We start from the raw sequence: 23,448 nt of genomic DNA, 5'->3' as shown, positions 1-23,448 counted from the left end.
TATGCCTGTGTATATAGTTTGTCCTGAGGAAATACTGAATATATCAGAAGTCATGAGAAAAAGGAGCAAATTCTCCAGTGCATTCACCTGCAAAATATCACAAGGCACTCCTTCTTTGGAAAGGTAGATGAGCAGCTGCAGCCTTATCCACAGGCACAGGCATAAAGTACCACTGAACCAAAGAACAAGCTCTGCATTAAACTTAACAGTTTTCTCCTTAAGGATAATTTGGAATGAGGTGAATCATTAACTGAGATGCATGAGTGGGTTGTTGGGAAAATGTTTCTAATGCCTGTGCATTTCTAAGATAAATAGCAATGATTTGTATTTCTTCCTGGGCTCATACATGATATTGATCTGATTTGTTAGTTGACACTTTTAATGAGAAGACTTGAGAGGACTTAAGACAAGAAGCCAAGACGAAACAGACAAATACTAGTTCTCTATAAGCTGGAACAGACATCAAAAACAGCACCAGCTGCCATATTTGTACCTACTTTGTAGGGCTGCAGGTATGCAAGGCCTTCAAATGAGGCTTCCAGGTAGCAATAGAAACCGATTTCTCATCAGCAGCATAACTACGCCATACACACTACGTGCGGGATGTACGGTAAAAAAGAAAAAAACAAGGCAAGAGGGAGAAGGGGATGAAACAAAAAATTGAAAAACAGATTAGTAACCCGTACAAGTCGTGTCTTTCTCTTATCATTCATAGCACTGATACATGCCTGAGGGGAGGAAGAATACTTTCATAATATCGCCAGGTGGCTGCCACGTTTGTTCGGCTGGCGTCGGTAGAATAAAACTGCCAGGAAGCCTGGTATGGGGAAACAATAGAAAAGCACAAAGGAACCAAGAAAATGAAGTGACAATGCCACCACACTGACTACGGAGTGAGGGGATTTTGCTCAGACCAGGATGCACTCAGTTAGGCTGATTCAGGAAATACCAGTGCAAACCTACCGAAAATTTGTGAATCCTAGTACACTTTATGCACTAAGATAAAAGTTACTGGCTCCATGAAAGCACCAGAAGATATTCAGCACATAAAGGTGTAGAAAAGCATTGCAGTGATTTATTTGTGACAAGTCCATAGAGGACACCCACACAAACTTGCAGTCTGACGCAAAGAAATTGTCATAATACATTCTGCAAATCATAATGAAAACCAGACAAAAAGTACTTAGAAGAAAAGGGAAGCATTTTCTGTGGTTTGAAACACCGTTAAATGTTTAAAAACACAAAATGAATAATTTCAAAGGTGAGTGACCAAACCATAGCATTGAAAATGTATCCATTGTTTAGATTTATAGTGCATGTAGATAGTAAGACGAGCGTTGGTTCTACAAGCTGGGACATGTTCCCTGATGTCAGCATAACTATATTAATTTGTACTAGCTGAGCATCTGTGCTTCCTGTATATTGTCAACCATTAAATGTCATCTAGGTACTCTTGTATGGAATCTAATACCCTGTGTTTTCCTACTGTGTATCTCCCAGAAACATATCCAGTCTTCATTAACAGATGGAGAACCTGTTACTCACTTTGAAAATTGCTTCATTGGTTGATCATTCTCGTTGTCAAAATTTTCTGCATTATTTTTAATTTGAAACTCTTTGGTTTTGGCTTATAGCCAGAGTTACTTGTTATGTTTCTGTCTGCTACATTAAATGGTCCAGTAGGTTCCAAGACTTCCTCTCTGAGCTTCTGTGTTGAAATAATTCTCACCTTAAATATTTCTTATAAGCTAAAGAAATTGAGAAAAGTATATCCACACAAAACATTTGACTTTTCTGCAGCTGTCTTTAGGCCAGATAAAGGCTCTAGCAAACAGTTTATCTGTGGCAACAGATGAGTTAGCACAGATTAATTCTACAGTGTAACTGGTTAGAAAATAGAGATTACTCTGATAAGCTAGAGACAATTTAAAAAAACCCAGGCACTGTTACAGTACCTAATGATATGCAGTTCAGACACATCCTGCATTTATGAACATGAAATTTTCTCCAGTCCTTGACCCATTTTTTAAAATGTTTTATTTGCTTTCTCCAATATTCAAGTCTCACTTAAAAACTGTAGATGCTGAGCTGATAATATCATATTAGTATGAGCATCAACTACACTATTACCACTGCACAGTGGTACTATCAGTTATGTTTATACCTTGTTATGTTTATGGTTCTGTATCTAAGGACTTTAATAAAACCAGGTATAGTAACATACTGGGAACTTGCATGAGGCTCTTGACCCTTCTTTCCCAGTCTTTCTCATCCATATTTCTCATGCTTCATCAAAACCTTTCTGGATTCACTAAGACTGAGATAGAGACATCTTGTAATAATCTGGATTCAGTTTCTAGATCAAGTTTTGTATTTGTTGTATTAAAACATTAGGCAGTTATCCTTTCGTCCTAAAAGTCACCCAGTCATCCTTGGTTTTATCCTTGTGTGCCTGTTCTTATATTTCCTATTCTGTCAGGCCTTGTGCCTTCAGAAAGTATCTCTATCAGCAATTTTATATTAATTTCTGGATCACTGAAAGTGTTGAACCTCTGAATGAACTTGTAAATGCTGAACAGCCTTCATTGTAGGATCCCACAACAAATGTCTTCCTTTCACAATGATTTTGCCCACTGAGAGTCACTCTCCAAAATCAGGCAGATACCTACTCTTAACCACTTCAGCATGCAGTCTTACTAATATTTTGGTTAAACTGTCAAAAAATAATAATAAGAGCTATATCTAAAACCTAGATCTATTATGTGTTTCCTCTGGCAACCAAACTTGGAAGAAGTAGATTAGAATGTATATGTTAGAAAATACAACAAACTGTCATTCCAAATTAGACACAAAAGGAGCGGATTTTTTTTTGTTAATTATTTTAACAAATGTTAAATATGAAATATTTAGGACTTAATAATAATCAAACAGTAATAATAGAAAACATTTAACTTTAAGAATGCTTCAAAGATAGTCTGACATCTATCTGTACTTAGCATGGAACTCTAGCATATTCATGCTCAGCTTCTTTATTTCTATTTATTATTTCAAAAATAAAACCTAGCATACATGGCACACATAGAACACTTGGCATCCCACGAAAACAAACCAACACTCTAGGAGAATATTTCCCCTCGTTTTTTTCAGTGCACCAAGTAGAATAAAGCTTGGTGCAAAATGATTCTTTAGAGTATTTTCTCATTTTTAACTAGGAATAAAAGTTAAGGAAAAAGCCAATGCAAAACAGCTGCCTAAGACATAACATGCCACTTTTTGTTGATTTGCACTATTACACCAGAAAAACTTTAGAAAATTTCAGACATTTTAAAATTGTTAATGCCTACATTTCCAGCTTTTGAACTGACTAATAGTGAAAGCAATTCTCCGGGCAGGACACTTTTCATCTTCAAGTGTATCACTCACTGAAATACTCTAAACCCTGTAGTAGATGAAAAGTAGCTTAATATAGGCAAGAGTGCTGTGCTGTCAGCTGGGTTGTCTAGGGATCAATTCTCTTTTTCCAAATAGCTTTCTGACTCCAGGCATGCATTTGGCATCCTTGCCTCTATTTCTTTAACATGGATAGAAGAACAAAAACTACACACAAAAATGCTATATATAGTTTCTCTTGATGATCTTAAAGAACTTTTCCAACCTAAATGAATCTGTGATTCTGTACAAAATTATGGCAACAAATAGCAGTCACTGAACACAGTTATTTCATGAAACTAGCCAATCTGTTAAATATTATTTCTACAAAGCTTTCCAAACTGAAATAATAGGACTTGTTTCAATATGTCCTTTAAATCACCTGTGATTATCTTTTTGGTGATTTCATATTTACCTGAATTAGGCTTGCAGCTGGATTCCTTCTTTTCTCAAAGTGTTTCTGACGATGCTGTTCCTGCACTTTCAATGCAAATCCTGAGCCAAGGATGCCCTGCAATATCATGTTATCAATGTGTAGGTAGTCTCTGAACAAATACACATCATCAATTACAAAGATTTTGTGAAGAGGTTACACCATATGATTGCTTCAGATAACACATTTGTGACCAGCATATGACAGCAGAAGACACAGAAATAATACCACTTTTTCCTGGTGAAGCAAGAGATTCCTTTCACAGTGTCTGTGGTGCTACCAATGACCACCCATCCCACCCATTGACTGGGTTTGTGCTACACTACATTCCTGCAACTACCCAGGCCAAAGAGATAGATACATATTTATAAAATCAAGCAGGGATATTCAGAGGAGCTTGAGTCAGGAATGAGGAAATGACCAGCTGACAGATATGCCAGATATATGTGGACTTCAAAATCCACATCTGCAGTACTTATTATAACTTTCAATTTTTGAAAAGTTAAAAAATGCATTTCTTCTGGATCTTGCCTGTTAAGTAATACCCATTGTTCATTCTAGAGGCTATGAAAAAGCTAATTGTGAAACTTCTTCTCTTTTAGCCTTTTACCTTTGAGTAAGATAAATTTGATTCTAACTCAATAGATCCAAGGACAGAGAGTGCTTTCTTTCCTGACTTGCAAGGAATATGATACTTTTGCTGGACATGTCTGCATTATAAGGAAGAATATTTCCACTTGATTCTTAGTCAGAATAAAATACTATAAGTAGTGCAAAAGTTTCCCACATACCTTTTGTTTTACAGACAGATTCAACACAGAAGTATTTATATGGAAAATCTAGTATCTGTACATAGATATGACATGAGGAACAAAAGTTGTGGCATCTCTAATATGTGAGGGTATTCATCTTTTCATTGTAGTTCTGCCTTAGCAGCTTTCTTGTTAGTGGTGACTAGGTGACAAAAGGAATTAATTACAGTAGATGTCAATAAATGTCAAGGATTCGCAAACAGGTAATGGGTTATAATTATAATGCCTTATAGTGTGTCAAAGATACTGAAATACTCTTTGTAGCTAGAGTAAGAAATAAATGCAGTGCACCAGATGATTTAATGCTGTTGACAAATGCTGACTTTAAATCTTGGTTTATCTATATGGTTGAAAGCAAATGAATTAATATAACATCCATGTTTTATAATGGTTTCTAGGTAAAGTATATGAGTATTAAAATATCAAAAGACATTGCACTGGAGACAATGCAAAAAATACAAATGTCACTTCTCATTTACTGTTTATTCAAAACTAATTAGAAAAGAGACTGACTTACAAAAATGAGAATTTATTTCTGAAGCTACACTACACTTTAGTCATTAGATAATTCCCATTTCCATTAGTCTCTTCAACATTGATAGAAAAAGCATAAATAAACTGCAATATTTATTTACAATTATTCACAGAAAATGATAGTTGCATCTTTTGAATTCAACAACATTAACTATTAGTTGATTGAAGGCCTTCTACTACTCAGTGTTGGCAGCTTGAAGATAGCCATACAAAACAAGCTATTAGAAATATCTAATTTTTTTTCACTGTAATCTAAGTTAGAAAGACATATAATGTGCTTCTATTTTTGTTTTGTTTTAAAAAATTTGAAAGAAAACCAGTAATACCTTAGTCACAATTCAAAACAAAAGAAAGGTTTTTCAACTTTACACAATGGTATGTAACCTAATTTTGGGTTATTTCCCAGTTTTGTCCATGCCAGAGAAACTTCTCAAAACTAAAGCAAGGGCACCAAACCTTTTCTTTGGATTTTGGATAATGCTTCACTAGAATTGTTGCAGAGCAAAGAGCCTTAAACAGTTGTTCTACATGTAGACAGCTTCCTTCAGCCTTTTCTATCATAACAATAGAAACAGGAGTTTCTATTATTTTTTTTATGAATTTTATAGGCATACTTACAGCAGGTAGTGCAAAGAAAGAAATGCCAAGTAGAGCAAATCCTGCAGAAAGCAACCTTCCAAGCCAAGTAAGAGGAGTTTTGTCTCCATAGCCAATGGTTGTCAATGTGATCTAAAAAGAAATGAATGAACAATGTGATTTACCAGAAGTCACTGACAGATTAGTTGCAGATTATTTACATTGCATGAAGCAGCAATTCTGCTAATTAATCTAAGACATCTGAGACACAGAGCTGTTTTTAAAAAAATGAACATAAATATACTAACATTGATACTTTTCTGTGAAAATGTAATACTGTTTATGACTAAATAAAACTGAGATAAATAATAAATGTGAGAGAAACACCTAAATAACTTATAAGTTTAAAAATAATGAAAAATTATTGTGATCTCAAATTTGCAGCAAATGGTAGGAAATTATATAAGTTGGGCAGAAAAAAGTGTTATTTTCCATAGATGTGAAGGTGTTTCATCTATTTTCTGAAGGGAAATATAACTGTATGTTATATTCATCTAACTACACAAATATAAATTACACAGAGATAATACTGGAAAAATACAGGTGGGAAGAAGTTGATGCTTGTAGTTGATATAAGGTCAAAGGAACAGCAAGAAGCAGTTGCATTTTCTGCAAACCCATCAGTACATTTTGAAGTGAATTATCTTCTGAAACATAAAAAACACTAATCAAAAGCTGGGAGGAACTTCAAGTGAAGCTTCTGGTCCTTTCCCCTTCCTCCTGACGGGCTCAGATACACCTACATCACTCCTGACATGAAGATCCAGAGGTCACCACGGAGCAGCAGATGCAGGGGTACCTCAGGCTGTTGGACCATGTTAGCTCAGACAGGTCAGAGAGAAAGGAGAGGCAGGTTTCAGTGCACCTGGGGGGCTCATTGACCACTGGCCATGGGCAATGTGGTCACTGAGATACTGGTGCATGCTTGGGGCTCACTGAGTGCATCTTGAAGGCAGAAGATGAGCCTGAGCCAACTCCCTGACCCAAGGAATTGCCCTCCAGGCTACCTGTGGCCCGGGAAGCACAGCAGTGCCACACCTGGGGATGGGACAGGCAGAACAGGTGTGTCTGAGCTTTCCCAGGGCCCAGACCCACGCAGCCTGGTGGGCAGTGGGAGGAGGTGTGGGCAGAGCAGAGCTCCAGGGCTGGCCGGGAGGCTGCGGGGCGCGTGCTCCGGCAGCGGCACACGGTGTTAAAGGACAAAGACACAACAGGGCTGAGTGCCAAGGACTCCGGGGCTGTTATTAGGGAGAGCATGTGCATGGAGAATCATTTTACAGTGTGTACCAAATGTGGGCAAGTTCAGGCTTAGCAAATACTCTGGCAGCAACAGATTCATCAGGAAATTGCCTTCTAGAGACATTATTTTGCTTCCAGCTTCCTCAAAGTTCATTCCTAGGCAAGACGGCCAAAACAGTTCTATTTAATGTCAGGGTCACCACGGGACAAAAGAAGGAAAGTCTTTTGGAAGTAATTAGATTTCAACTATTTAGGACTCTGTAGATAGTAAACAGTGCTTTTAATTGCTCTCATTGTTGGGAACAAGCTGTGAGTGTAATTTACCCTGAGAAAGCCACGGAGACTAAGAAAGAGAGATGAATTCAGGCTGCAGCTGAAATTTCAAGTGGTTATCAAGATTCAAGTTTTGTAACACAAGCGTGGTTACAGAATACCACCTTACATGCCTATCAGGTCTCACTCTTCCTTGCTCCTCTTCCCTTCCCTGCCCTATCTCCTCTTCTGAGCCTTTTCTGGCCTCTTTCAAAAGCCAGTGCCACTCAGGAAGGGACAGAAAACGATCCCCATTTCTGCATGGTTTGTTTCTGCTGCTTTGGTCCGTTGTGTCAGCTCACAGACGTGCCTAACGAGCTCCAGAGCCTGCACAAGGCAGCAAGAGATGGAGTAAGAAAGAGGAATGAACATGAAGATGCAGCTCTCTTTTCTGGCAGAGATGAGCTGGTGCAGCCATGGTCTTGGCCTGGCAGAGGGGATTGATTTGTTTGCTGAAGAAGATAATCACAGCTCTTCACATCAGAGGGCAACTGCAGAACAGTTCGAGGCTATTAAGAACCCAAGAGGAATGAAACACTTGAACAAATGAATCCCTGAATAAAAGTTCCTCAAAATTTGTTTCCAGGCCAATTATTGCAAAGCAGTTTGGAGTCCTGGAATGAGCCCACTTTCTTGGCTTCCATCCAGCTCCCTATCTCTGCCAGTTGCTGGAAAGTACAGAGATATCTCCTGCCTGGGCTGATGAGAGGGAAACAGAACCAAGCATCATCTGCATATTAATGATATTGCCACCGAACTGTATTCCAAAGAAGTCAGAGATAAACTTGGACCTTTGGGACCTGACATCTGAGAGCAATCCAGAACCAGGAGCAGTTATACAGAGTGTGTCTCTGGAATTTCTCCAAAGAAAATAACAAGACCCTATTAAAGCCTTTCCCTCAATTCTTCTAGGTACTAAGCACTTAATGGTATCACTCTGTGATGAAGAATATCAGTGGCTCCTTGCTCACTTTGAGCTATATTATCTCAGGATGGTCTTTACAGGGGTGTATAGGTGTCAGCACCATCCTGTACTGTCTTACTCAACACTGAGCAAAGGGGTTGATCTTTTTATACCACACAGCTAAGAAAATATTCTTCTGGACAACTTAGGGTGAAGTTTGGAAATAATCCACTGCATCTTTGTAAGTGCTGCTAGTGAATGACTAAACCATTGGCCAGAACCTGACTGGCATAATGCTGAGATTAAATTAACTGAGCAGGATGTGAAAAATGACTGGATGAGAAAAAACCAACAATATAATAAATTTCTAGACATCAGTGATAATCCTGTAAGAAGTGGACAGAAGTTACAGCTAGCATTGTGTGGGTAAGAGAGAGGTGACCAAAGTTCAGAGGTAGCTCATCCCATCCTAAAATGGCTTTTCTGAAAAGAAAAAATGGCTTTTCTGAAAAAAAAAAAAAAAAAAAAAAAAAAAAAAAAAAAAAATCTAGTACCACCAGAGATGTACTAGGGTGTCTGAACAGGGACCACCCACAGGAGAGGCAGCAGACTGTCCAACAGATCTTTGATGGTACTGTATGCCTATGTTTGAGCAGTTGAATCACACTGCTGCTAGGCTAAATGAGCTAGCTGAGCCCTGTCTTTTACACCTGATGCAAACCACTCAATTTTGGTTACTTCTATAAATGAGGGGTCTGGACAGGGTAGCCAAAGTAGGCAGAGTCATCTGGCTGGGCTCAAAACTCACAATGATGATAGAATATCTATTATCTCATTGCTGGATCTAATATATATGCTAATATAAATGAGGTAATATAATAATGAATATGATGATACAACTTAGATGACTTCAATTAGATGAGATAGGACCCTAATATTTCTTTCTGATGTAATTTTATATTCTCCTAGCAGTACTTACCTTTTGAATCTTTACCTGACATCACTTAAATGAAAAAAATGTAGTTTGCTCATGCTATCATTACATTAAATGGGAAAAATTTCATCAATGGTAACTCATTTGAGCCAGTCATTGTGACAATGTAATTGATTGTAATATGTTTTGTTCACTAACAGGTCACTGTGGAGTGCCAGAGCCATTCTGTTTCCAACTGTAACTATTGGTTACTACTAGAAAATAAAGACTTATTAAGGGACAGAAACTTCAGCTGCATTACATTTGCAGCTAAAGCTAATTAATGTACAAACTAAATGTCACTGTACATATCCACAGTTCTAGTTAACATCAGTATATCTCAGAAAACCATGCATGGTTTGGTTTTGAAATACTTAGGCTTTTTAATTGACCTTTTGTTCCCATATAGTTTTATTATTTTCTTCTCTATGAATTTTTCTTCTCTACCAAAGCAAATTCTGAACTTGAGCTCTTCATAATAGCACTCACCATTGTGTGCTGCTGTGTTAGGCAACACTGTGGAGACCCCAACCACAAGAATATTCACAGTAGTAATATTAACATGATGATTCAATAGCAGGTTGCACAGTACAGCATGAAATTGCAAATACAGAGAGTATTCATATGTAAATTTGGATGCCATATCCTGCCTTTTATTTCTGTATATAAATATGGGGCTCAGAAATGGAATCAGTGAAACAACCATAGCAGTCCTCAAATAATCTGAATTAATGAATGGGTTAATTGCAGCATGCTGATGCTGATCCTGTAAGGAGAAGCATAAGAGCCTCTAAAATATTGAAATTTAGGGTGACTGAGCCTGACTTCGATGCAGCATTTTCTTTCCTGTACCTTTGCCATGACAAAATTCAGCCCAGAGTTTGGAAGATAATCTGTGGTTTAAGACAGAACAACTTTTGCAAATAAACAAACCAGTGAGACTAAGCACTGATTTCCCTTAAAAGTCATACAGTCTGTCCTTTTCAAAAATCAGCATGTGGGTTACTCTGGCAGTAAAAACAACCATGACTAAGAAGCACATTATGCATTTCCCACATGCTGTTTTACATATTGTAAAAAAACCAAAAAACTATTATTAAAATGGCAAAGATAACAGGTAAGGGGAAACTGATTTCTAGCAACTTTGTGCACTTGCTTAAGTGCAAAACTTAAATGTATTCATGTCATACACTGTGGAAAGAAGAAAATATATAGAAAGACAAGTATATATTGTTTTCAGGTTCTAAAATAAAATTTGTTGTTTTTCCTGCTGAAATCAAGACAAGATTCCTGATTTTCTCAGTTGCATTACTTATATAACCTCTGAGTCATGCACTTACTCTTCATAGTGTACAAAATATTTTAAGCACCACTTTATACCATGATTATTTCCTAGCAGGATTTTTCCTTAAAAAATAGCAGTCAGCAGGTAGTAGAGAAGCAAATTCTAAAATAAAGGTCCTTTTCCTGCTGCTAGAGCTGCTCAGAGAGAAGGATCTGGGTCCTGGGAAATCAAACATCTGAAAAGATCCTTTCCCAAGAATGTGCTCAGTCACAGGAGGGTCTCTTCCAGGACCACAACCCTGCTGCCACCCTAAAGTGGGAAAGACTAAAGTTTTCAGACTGCCAGAGCTGGGGTACCCATCAATGAGGGCATCAGCATCCAATGCCAGATGCTTCACAACTGTGTCAATACAGGAAGGTTAGAAAGCTTTAAGGCAAACCCAGAACTCAGCTTTTGAAGAAATGGGAAACAAAATAAACCACAATGATACAACTGAATGCAAAACCTTCTCTCATGACTTTAGCCAATATGAATATTTTGTGTACTACAGGATAAAATTTATATTTTACCAGTGATATGCTTTGATGCTCTAAAGCAACAAGTTTCAGCAAAATATATTTCTGAATATTTGCAAATGTACACATAATACTTACTAGTTCTGGCTTTTCCAAGCTCACAATTTTGTGCAGTGATAACATAGAAATATAGTCTCTAGGGAGACTAATGACTAGCCCTTAGATGAACAAATTCCAAATACACTAACTACACCTAATAATAGTGAGTGGCCTTGACCTTAGTTCAAAATGCAGACAAAACTTTTTACAATTTTCAATAATTTATTACATTCTGGAAAGGCTTTTGCACAGTCCCTGTGTGCATGCTCTGTCAGCAGATACTACTAAATCTAGATGAGATCCTGTCAGCAAAAGGTCTGAGGTGAGAAAGCTTCATTTTTGCATCCTTCTGATAAGAAAAGGTGGCAGAGGCTGGCTCAGGTCTCACACTTATTCCAAGGGAACTAATGAGTCCTCTATGTTATTGTCAGCATTAATGATCTCCCAGATATCATTTCACTACCCACTGTCAGAGCACACTGTGTGTGTTCTACTGCATCAGAAGGAAAAGAAAAGCAGTTTTATACTGCCTGACAATAACTGCCTTAGGCTTTGTTGTAGGGGCAGTTTTCTGAAGCTGCCTAAGTAACTCTCAACAGTGGAGAAGTCTGAATCACTATAGGACATTTTTAAGCAAAAACCCCTACACATTATGCCATTAAAAAAAATCAAAATTCAAACTTAGCCTTTTGCTGTTCATTGAAAGCCTAGTTTCTTTAACCATATTCATATAATCCTCCTTCAGAAAAGCAGTCAGGCATGTACTAGATCTCACAGATTTCAACAAAGTAAAAACAATTGATTCAATAGTTAACTGTCTCAAACAAATTGGGGCTTTTTGACATATTTATTCTTGATCTTTTTCCTCAAGGTACAGAGGAAGGAGAAACATCTTTTTAAGGGCACTGATGATACTCTCATGCCAAAGTTGATGCAATATTTTTTCCCCCTCTTTTTTCCTGACACTTTTTCCTCTTCCTGCACTGCCACTTACAGCTTTCTGGTTTGTATCAAAACAGCTCTTTGAGGGTCCATATTACAAACTATATTACTGAAAGGCTACAGGTTAAAGAGTACAATGCTTTCTTCTCTTGAAGGTTTAGTGGTCTGTTTGCAGCAGAAACACATAAGCAGCTGTTCTGCAGGATAGACTGAAAGAATGTTGGTGTGCAAATGAATAGCTGAAGGAGGAGGCTTCTCAAACCAGATTTTGTCAGTGAAACAATTCACTGAACAGCACACTAAGTTAAAATCCTCAGCAGGTGAAATTCAAAGCACTTTAGCATACTGATTAAAGAGTCCATGCTACTTTTCTATACTTACTGTGCCCCACCAGAGCGCATCTGCATATGTGGAGAATTCGGTATTTGCATCTTTTTCCACCAAATAAACCAGGAAAGATGAAAAGATGAGTACTAAAAATCCTATGTACCAGGCTGTGATTAATTCCTAGATAAAAGAGAGCAGAGATCAATTCCCATTTTATGGACTGGATAGAATGACATTTCAAGAAGACATAATGAAAACATCTATATATATGTTTTTTCGCATTTGTGAAGTTGCAAGTCAAGTACTTCCCTATGGATGCAAATGTTCTCTGCAAGTGAACAAGATCTACTCTTATGGTTTGATGCTTCAGTAATGCCCCTAACATATAACAAATTACAGCTGCACATCAAGGACATTTTCAAGATCTCTAAAAATAGTTAGTATTAAACATGGCCTGGTGTATCTGTGTTAGTTCGTATTACAATTGGTGACACTTCAGAAAATTTTGGGTATTCTGCTCAACACTGATAAATGCTTATTTCCTTGGTCTCTTGTTAAATCAATCAAGTGAAGGTCTCAAACAGACAAAATTAGTTTCTAGGATTACATACCTTGCTATGTGCATAAACTACAGAACCTAATAATTTCCAAGTGCCTCCTCTTCGGTCCATGCGCACCATACGAAGGATCTGTAGGAAACGAAGACTTCTCAGTGCTGATGTTGCAAAAATGTTACCTTGAGTTTTTGCAGAAACAACTGCTATTGAAGCGATGAGAACAATGATGTCTGAAAGAAATACATTATAGAAAGCATTAATGTCCAAGTATCAGTAAATAATACATACATTTATGTGAGCTGAATGAGAAGGACAAAAGAGAGACTCCTATAGTGGGTGGCAATCCAAGACAGAGATTCCTGTTTGAGATAAGGATTGAGATCAGGGCTGGTGTCAAAAACTACCTCAGGAGTCTTCAGGGTGAAAAGTGAGGGTAGCAATTTTCACAGCATATGGATAAAAGGACCAGTGTTGAAAAAAACCTCATGTAGGAGCTTTGAAACCTGATGTAGAAAACTGTACAAAACAGTAGATGGATTAGAACTTTTCTCCTTTATCTATTTTTCAACAACAACTTTTCTGTGCAAAGACAAAAAAAAGAAAACTAAAGTAAGAAAAAATTAGGGCAGGCCCAGAGGTGAGAGTCTGGTAGAATCAGTCTTACAAGCACAGTGCTAATTTCCTATGAGAACAGACACTGTGTGTTTGAGGAATGTAGTTTCTGGACACAGCTCCACTCATGTACCATTTCCTGGAAGGGAGGAAATACAGCACTGGGTACTCAGAAGCATTCCTTCAGCTGGAAGCCTGGAAAGTTAGTTGAAGCTCAACAAGTGTTAGGATTTATTTCTTCAGGTTGCAGATTCAAACTGTGACAGGGAATTTGGTGTGCACGAACTAATCAACCAGCTGTCCTTAGAGCCAGAACAGCATTTAAGGGGAGAGGAGGAGAAGCAGTAGAGTGATGGCACACGGATGCTGTGAGAAGGCATAATGTCCTTTTACAATGATTGGGGTAGACATGCTGTTATGCACAGAGTAGAAAAGCACAGAACAAGCTCTGTTCTTCCTCAGCTCATGATTAATTCCCTGGCAAAGTTTAAAAGCTTAAAAAGCCCTTGTAAGAAATATCTGATTTTATTCTTAGGGTTTTGTGGTGTTTGTATGTTTCTATGCAAGGATAATCTGAATCCATGTTTGATGGTGAATAATTTAAAGCAGGTTCTTGTTTTACTCTTTTTGTGTTGGGTAGAAACACACATCTTATTCCTAGCTTAGCTCCTACAAGAATGGCCCAGAGAGTGAAGCCCTCCACCTCCACAGGCAAGCAGTGAGAGACACTGACTGTGCCTACATCCATGTTTCCTTAGCCTGCTGCAGTTCAGCAGGAAATAGCCTTTGCTCATTCTGCTCTGCCACCAAAGGAAGGTGAGGCCTGAATACCCCTCCTTGCCTACAAACATACTGGGTTTCTCTGGAATCACCTATGGATGCCTTTGTCCTCTTATTACAATTCCAAGGATGCAGACAACCTGTTTCTGTGGTTTAAAGATTGTCCTGCTAAATTGTGGAAACTTTTGTCACAAGGGGCTAGAAATCTACCTAGGTTTAAAGCCAGCTGGATGGTCTTATGGGAGAGGATTTAATCCTGGGCTAATTAATACCAAAAGACCACTTCTGGCTCAGGATGTCTTCAAGTAGTAGGACTTTGAGGGGCTGAGAAACTCTCATAGAGAAATATCACTGTGTGTTTGCCCTGGTTGTGCCATCCCTCCTGGCTGTTCATTGTTGGCTGGTGTCACTGTCTGACATCCTGTGTTGGCCTAGGCTGACCCTCTGCCTCTTTTAATGCTCTGACATTTTAAAATGCCTTTGACTTCTATATGTGGATCATAGGTGGCTACTACATAGCTGGCTACCAAATTCTAAATCCAGCAAGTTCAGCAATGAAGAAGACCCAGTAGTGGACAAGATTTGCAAAGTACAAATCTCAAGCTCACAACCAACCAAATGCATGAAGTCTGGGTGAGAATTCAGAAACAGGAAAACTGACTAGGAAAAGTTAAGGATGTCACAAATTCTAATGGAGATCAGAAAAATAGATGGAATTGGATTGTTCTCCACGTGCAAATATTTAAATGTAGGTGTCTACATGTGAAGCAGGTGTCTAAATTCCCCAAGCAGTACAAGGTAATTATGTCAACTGAGAAAGGTGCAGCTAATCCTCAGGAAGGCTTCTGCTGACTGCTCAGCTGCCTCACACTGGGCTTGGCACAAGAAAGGCTGAATTCAGCTGCCCAAATTTATTCGTCCAGTGCCATTTGAGATGCCTTAAGATATCTGAGATATCCCTTATATCTCTTGGACCTGGAAAAGTTGTACTCTTCAGGAGAAGTGACTGGGGAGCAGGGAATGTCGTGTAACAGGAGACTGGCACCTCTCTGTACTCTGCTGAACTAAACCCTAGATCTTGATTGACTATACTGCTAGCATAGACACAGCACCCGTGTACCCACCTAAAGCAAACTCCTTTCTATATTTAGTTGTGTTTATTTGGATCCAAGGCTAACATAGAAGGTGCTGGAATGTCTTGAGCAATATGGACTGTGATGAAGGGCTAACATAGAAGGTGCTGGAATGTCTTGAGCAATATGGACTGTGCTGAAGAAGCAGTGTCCCTGGTGACTAACACAGTGGCAAGGTGATCTTGACTTGTCCCAGTGGCTCCGAGCAGAGCAGCAGTGGAACAACCATTTTTATTTAGTGGTGATTGGCTAGTAGCAAGTTAGAGATCATTAGTAGAGAAGTGTATGCCCCCGAAAATCATTCTTAGAACTTAAAAAATAATAAGTTCACTCAAATACTGGGAATTACGCATTTGGTCCAGAAATTATTAAAATGCATACTGGGGGTTTTGGTCACCCTCCACCACTTCTAATAGAACAATGTTTTAAAAAATTCAGTGACTTGCTCCTGCCCTTATTCTTACTTATTCCAGTTATTACATTAATTCAGTCTTGCCAGCAGAGCACAGCCTCTGCCCTGCACTGCTCAGAGCCCCCTGCCCTACTGAGGGTCTCTGTTCCCCTCTGAACATGAGAGATGAAGAAGCCAACAGTTGCACAGTTCTCTTCCATTTTTAAAAGCAATGGTCCAAAGGAGTTACCTACTTGTGTATGCCCTTCTATCTGGAGGGCAGGGATGAGGCTCTCCCTAAAGGGAAGAAAGGTGAAGGAAAAAGGGGAGCAGAAAATGCACTGGAAGCTGTTTGAAAAACAGCTGAAGGAAAGAGAATCTTCCTAGGCTGGTGGTGTTTCTTACATCTTCTTCACTTTTCACACCCACAACTCCCACTCTATCCTTAACTCCTCAGCTGGAAACAGGGAAGGAAAGAATGTGTCCATTAACTAAGGCAGCCCTTCCTGGCTGTGTTTCCCTAGGAGGTAGGGAAGGCAGGCAGGCACATTATTTCAGTATAGTTTAACTTGTTAGGAACAGGTGTAAGATAAATCAAAATAAACTCTTCTTGGAATGAAATCAAGAGTCCTAAGAAAATTTTGCAATGGTTGAAAGTCACTTCTGAGTATGTTAAAACTGCTTGATTTTCTTATTAAAACATGCCCTGGAAAAAAATTAAAAGTTAAGTATATTATGATTTTTCTCTGTGCCATACTTTAATACAATATGCTTCAGGTGGCATTTGCCCCCTTTTAAAGCAAGAGAGAAAAATATTATTCTGAACTTCCTTTCATATTCCATGTGAATGTAGCTAAAGTCTCTGTGGTATTTCTGCATTTTAAGAAGGCTTTCCCAGACTTCAATCACTCTTTGCCTCTATCTTTTAGTAGCAAGAGTAGGAAAACAGGTAGAATTAAATAGCAACATTTCAATTAATTTAATGGTCTCTCTATTTTCACTCTGTATCTTTCTGTAAAGCACCAGAAAAGATTCAGATGTGAGACTGAGTAATAGGCAGTATAATTCCAAACTTCTCTGTAATGATTTACTGATAAAGAGGTTACTGATGTATGTTTACCCCTTTATTTTTTTTTCCAAAGCTAATATCTTATGTATGATCTTCCAAAACATTAAGCCTCTTTTCAGCCATGATGATGATTTTATTCACCCTTTAGAAATATGTCTCAGATTTTTAGCCTTGCAGGTAACATTCTCCCTCATTAACTCTAGTCTGAGATTTCAAATCCTCTCAGCAGCTTTTGCATTGTTCACTTCTGAACACTTAATTTCAAATTAAATTTCTAACAATTAATTCATCTACTTCAGACATTTCAGCTAGCACCACTCAAGAAGCCCCTGAGATCACACAAAAGTTTTGTGCTTATTACCTGGTGAAAGGTTATTTTTTTGAAAGGCATCATGCTAACAGCAGGGCCCCTTCATGAAAAATACAGAAAAAAAGAAAAAAGATGACCCCAGAACTCACGTGTGTAACAGATTATACTTATATATTGTCCAATGTCTCTAAAACAGTAACAAGTAACTGAAGGCCAGTATTGCAACTACCTGAAACTTAAATAACTAACACAAAATGTGCCAGTCCAAGTTCCCCACCTCACAGAGGAAGGCTGCCTTAGGCTGCTCAAGTTTTGTGAGAAACTCTGGAATGCTTGTGTTGCCAATGGAGGTGTGGTTGGCATTCCTAAGCTATCAGCATTTCTAATGGCAACTGGGAGATTAATAATGTGACTGAGAGAATAATAATGGTAGAAAAGGAGGTATCATCAATCATCACAAGGGACTGTTGTAATGAATTCTCCAATGCAACTTTTCTAGCATGAGCTTCCTGGGTGTTGTGAGATTTTACAGCATTCACAGGTATCATGTGAATCTACCCAGTTCTGTAAGTAAAGGGGGAACACAAAAGCTGTACTTGGATATTGGGTCACATCCCAACACCTTGATGTACCATCAGAACAATCTCTAAAGTTACAGAAAGAATGTCAGGATGGTTTTTTACAAGACCATGAAATGACAGAACAAGGAGGAATGGCCTTGAATGGAAAGAGGGTTGGGAATGGATGCTCCTTTCCCAGATGTCTTCAAGGCCAGGTTGGATGGAGCTTTGAGCAGCCTCAGCCAGTGGAAGGTGTCCCTGTGCATGTCAGGGGACTGGAGTTGTATGTTCTTCCTTTCAACACAAACTATTCAGTGATTCTATGATTATTAGGAAATGTAACCAATGACAATCTCTCATATGCTCAAAGCTCATGCACATGCTCAAACTAACACACAAACTTGCATCATCTTTCTCTTTTTCATAATCTTCAAAGGAACAATATGTTTATAGGAACATATTGTTTATAGGAACATTGTCTGCTGCCTGCAATGCTAATATATTGATAATATATTGAAACATCCTTTCCCCTCTAAATACAAATGATACTTTGAGACAATACAGGTTAAATGAATCTTGTCTTTTTTTTTTCTTTGATTTTATCTGAGTAAAAAAACCAAATATTATTTAATAATTTTGGATCATTGGTAGGTCATCAGAATAGAGTTTGCTATAAATTCATAGAAAATGCTCAGAGTTCACACATTCTTATTAAGAATAAGCAGGAAACTTCAATGGCCATGAGTTACTGTGTCTGTGCCACCAGAACTGCAGAATTAAGCAGAAGATCTCCAGAGGTTGGTTTGTCTAGCTTTCAGTTCTATTAACTCACAAAGGAAATTAACTGAGCAATTGTGTGACCAAATCTAAGCTACCCTTAGGCTGTCCTTCTAAGGTCCAATTTTGAGCTAGAGTTATTATCCATGACCCAGAGAAAAGGCACAGCTTGTAGTGGTCATTTCTGAATAGTTCTCAGGACAGCTCATTATCCTCAATTCCAAAGCTGCTTTTGAAAAAAGCCCAGCACTATATTCTGTGGTGCTACAGAGACACTGAGCTCCACTAAGGGCTCCAGTCAGCTTTGGCATTGGCTCCATCTGCTTACCATGGCACAGGTCATGCACTCCTATGGCAGCACAGTGAGCAATTAATCTCACTTGCTCAAGGAATTTAAATAGGTTTTAATTAAGATCTGGAACAATCACTGCATAGAAACACTTAATAGCTTTCTATTCTAAGTCACTAAGAGGTGGTAGCGGTGGTAGGGAGGAATCACCAGCATTTTAGTTTTTCTAATATCTCTTTGGACATCAATCCTTCCAGTCCTTATTGTTGTTGTCAGAACTCTCTTCAATTTGCTTTCAATAATTTCTACAGTTGGCTGGCCAGGACCAAGGGATATCATATCACTGATGTAGAAATGTACTTTGAATTTTAACCAGACACTACAGCACAAAGTCAACAAAACACACATTCCAGATGACTGTATTTGAGCACATCACACTACAGAAATATGATAACAAAAATGTATTCAATGGGCTTTATCCTAAACTGATAAAAATTGTCAATTTAAAGCAGTTTAAAATAAAGCCTGATGACTGATGGCTTAGGACATACATCAGCACATGAAAATAAGATTGTTCTTTTCCAGATTTCTAAAAGAAAAGGTCTGTTTACACAAACTTGACTATTGGAGCAGCAGCCTTTTTACACAGCCTGGTAACATATTGGGCATTGGTGCATTTCATGCCTCTGTGGGCTAGCTAAAGAAAACAAAAAAAAAAAACCAAGAAGAAAATAAAAAGGCATTAATTCATTCATGGAGTTTAAGGCTTTGAATACCCTAATAGAGGGGTATTCAGCAAGGGATATAATTGGGTCACTATTCCTTGAGTACTTGTTGAGAAAGGTCATGGGACAGAAAAGGTTATTTTGTTGTAACTGGCTGGAAAACTGCTGCTGTCTTGAAAAAGGGGATTAACTGCTTCCCTCTACTGGTTCAGGAGTGCAAAGAATAAAAAACATGAATAGAATATGCTGCAACAGTTATATTGAAAAGAGGTAAATTTAATGTTTTTACCAGGTGGTAATTCCATTGTGCTGTGAATGTTCCCTTGGTATAAAATCAGTGGGATATTTCACATAATTGTGACAGAAAATTTGGTCAAATATGGGCTGAACTTACAGTGACCTTGCATAAGTATTCATTCTAGAAATCAAGAATTTTCGATATCTTAACCTGTAATTGCATCTCTGAACAGAGAGATGAACAATATTACCACATTTAGAAAGATGATGTGTGTTATCATGTTTAGTAAATTAATCTCATTGGAAGAAGCAGGACTATTTATCAGCAAAGTAAAAGCCAGTAGGCACAAGATTGCCAAAATCTGAAACCTGGCTTTTTAGAAACTACTCTGGAGACATGCAGACTTCTGAGGTCACCTAAATTCACTCTCACATTATAGCTCAAGCATTATTTTCTGCCTATAACAACCCCCTCTCCAAAAAGCAATTTTGTAGCACTCATTGAATTATATCACCTGAAGATTTCTAACATAATTTGGGAGAGCAGAAAGTTGAGTTCTGTACCTCCCACAAGAAGTTGAGCAAACTTACATCTACAAGGCCTCACTTTTACAGAGAAAAAAAAGCCTGGACACTATCCTCAACAACAAAAAACCCAAAGCAATAAGAGATAATCTGAGTTGTGCATATTCTAAAAATAATGATGCCCAGGATCTTGGGTCCTGGCAAAGTCTGCTTTCTGCTCTGTCTGAATATAGCTTTTCTTTCTGGTCAGGGATCAGATCTCTGCTCAGATGCCAGGCAGGTTATGATTAATCGTCACCTACTAGTAAAAGTAATTGGCAGGATATCTCCAGGAAATTCTTGGGATGGATGATGCTGTTTGATTTTTGCAGATGTTGTTGTCACTCCAGCCAAAAGGTCTTTGTGTTTTCAAATACATAACACCATCTGGATGGATATCATCTTAATCATCATTACAGGCAAAACAAGTTGGTGATTTCTCTTCCTTTTTTAATCTTTTTGCAAGATGCAAAACAATTTGGTATTTTTGGAAGTAGGAAAGTGAGCTGGTTTTATGTATCAAGATAATTCACAGAGATAAACACAGATGAGTGTGAAAATTGACTTTTATTGCTGTTGAAAAACAGGAAGATAGTAATGTACGGTAGTGCCACATACAAGAGAAAGAAGTTCTACAAAAAATATGTAATACTCTCTAGGCACTGAAGTGGAATAAAAAAAATTCTAGAGGTTAATACTTCTCTACTGATTTTTTTTTTCTAACAGTGAAAAATGGCTGCATTAGTCACTGCCTTCCATTTTAAGGAGTCCACTAAAACTGATCTGTGCATAGAAACTTGGATTTTTCTTATCATCAGCTAATCAATACCCCAGTGAAGAAATCAAATAGATTAATAATTTTGAACCCTTCTTTCCCTTTATCATTTTAATTTGCAACATACTGGAATCATTTAAGTAAGCAAACTATTTTCATGTGAAATGAAAGTTACCTCCTGGAAATACAGACACATCTTTCTGGAATAAATGTTATTTTTATGTAACTGAAGTGGGTCTACTCAGAAAAACAGCTCATCAATATGTAAAGCTATCTTTTCTGGCAAAGAGAGAACTGGAAATGAGTCAAAGGCATTTATTAGGAGAGCTAATCAAATACAACAAAAGTTAACTTGGTACTCCAAACAATTTCTGAACCAGAAAGAAAAGGGATATTTGTAACAAGGCAACAATGGATATTTTTTATGTGAAAACTAAATATTCCCTTTTTAAATTGCAGACTAATGAAGAGGAGTAAGAGTTTTCTTTTGTCATTTTAAAAAAATTCATAATGAAACCTTAATTTTGTGCCCAATAATAGATCAACCAGTGCTATTCCCTACTGTCTCAGCATATTAAAAGTATATGTACCTTGCTCCAGTGTAAAATTAGCACATTGTCAGACCATGATAGCAAATACATCCAAATAATATCATTTTACCTTCTGCTGTAGACAGACAAAATATTTCCCTGTGGCCTGAAAACCACAGTAGCTCAACAAGTACTGAATTTTAAACTGTAGCTATCGTTGCCATATATTATTTAGTCTGAATAAGAACAGCATTCATGGGAACATTTCACCTGTCTTTGTACTGTTCACAATTATTGTTCATGGCCCTGTTGAGTACCCAGTCTTTCTGACTGAATAAATCCTCAGCAAACATCTTCATGTTATTAACAGCTGGCTCAATAAATCTTGAAAATCTAAGGGCCTCTTGCAAGCTAAGATTAAAAACAATTGCAAGCCTTTCATGGATTTATTTTTTTATTAACCTTTTCCAATAACTGATCTTTAGCATAATTAATTTGTACCTGCCAGAAGGAGTAAAACACTATTTATTCAGTACAAGTTTTATTAGGCTTTAAGACAGGCTGACAGAAACATTTAAAACTGTGTATTTGATCCAGTGTTTGCCAACCCGATTTTTGTTCATCTAAAGAAACAAACTGTGAGTAACATGCAGATTTTTCCTATAAATCTTCACTTATTCTGTCCAGTAACACTTTAGTGCCTTGAGAGCACTGGAAAACAAGGTTTGTTAGTCACTTTACTATGTCTGTATGTTGCTGGATGACAGCAGACTTTAGAGAAAAACGCTACTGCAGTGGAGACAAAAACATCTGAAAATTTCTGGAGGGAAAGGCAAGAGGATGGATAGCCAGACACACATGCCCCTGAGGAGTAAAGATGCTCATTACATCAGGCTGTAAGCAAACCACAAAGTAATCGTCAAGAAAAAACAAAATAGCTACAGCATGGCAAGACTTGTGTGCAGAGAAAGAGCTGAATAATTTAGGAGTGTTTAGTCAGAAGACAAATATGAGATGGCAGATAGAGGTATGCAAAGTAGTGGAAGATAAGAAGGGCTGTTGGATGCCTCCTATTTACCCTTTCTTATAAAAGTGAGATCAAAAGAAAATTTAAATTTGATAAAAGAAGTACAAAGTGCAATTAACTTGTAAAGTTGATTGCTCTGAGGTATAAAGGAATAACCGGGAAAATTTAAAGATAAGTTTGGATGTTTTCCCCTGAATTGCTGGAATTAGATTTTTCAGGGGATCCAAATTCTTCTGTGAGTCAGCCACTGATTATTCCATGTGTGGTTGGCTATTTTGGACTACAGGTATGAGCACCATCATTAGGGGTCAGTGGCAGTATCCAGGACTCCTGTGTGATCCAGCCCCTGCAGGGCAGCATTGCTATGTCTGTGCTGGATCTGTGCAGCCACGAGGGGAGGAATCCATAGCAGAACGTGCACTTTTATGGCCTTTTCATCATACTCAGTCTTAGGTGGGGGCAGGTGGGCAGGGGGTCTGGAAACATGCATCTAACACATTCCCAGATTGTGGGTAAAGTGAAGGTGATACAGTGGCATGGGAATGGAAAGGCCAAAAAAGTGTGGGAACAGAAAAAACATGGTGTGGTAGGTGAAAGTGGCTGGGCAGAAACTGGCAAGTAAAGATGCTGAAATGAGAAGGGAGAGGAAAACATGTCTCTGACCCTGTTTGT

At 38.0% G+C, this 23,448-nt stretch overlaps 1 protein-coding gene across 4 annotated transcripts in view; it reads right to left on the bottom strand.

Moving 5' to 3' along the window:
* KCNQ5 (potassium voltage-gated channel subfamily Q member 5) overlaps nt 1–23,448 on the bottom strand; it is a 268,932-nt gene that overhangs the window by 33,980 nt on the left and 211,504 nt on the right. For all 4 annotated transcript variants that reach the window (XM_079299139.1, XM_079299141.1, XM_079299140.1 and 1 more), the window contains exons 4-8: nt 13,052–13,227; nt 12,495–12,620; nt 5,827–5,937; nt 3,845–3,940; nt 498–592 (exon numbers count right to left, since the gene is read on the bottom strand). In XM_079299139.1, the coding sequence (XP_079155265.1) occupies nt 498–592; nt 3,845–3,940; nt 5,827–5,937; nt 12,495–12,620; nt 13,052–13,227 (604 nt within the window). The remainder of the gene's footprint in view (nt 1–497; nt 593–3,844; nt 3,941–5,826; nt 5,938–12,494; nt 12,621–13,051; nt 13,228–23,448) is intronic.

The sequence above is a fragment of the Erithacus rubecula genome (genome assembly GCF_903797595.1).
Source record: "Erithacus rubecula genome assembly, chromosome: 2".
NCBI lineage: Eukaryota > Metazoa > Chordata > Aves > Passeriformes > Muscicapidae > Erithacus > Erithacus rubecula.
The sequence above is the reverse complement of the archived record's forward strand: the minus strand, read 5'-3'. Positions and strand labels throughout refer to the sequence as shown.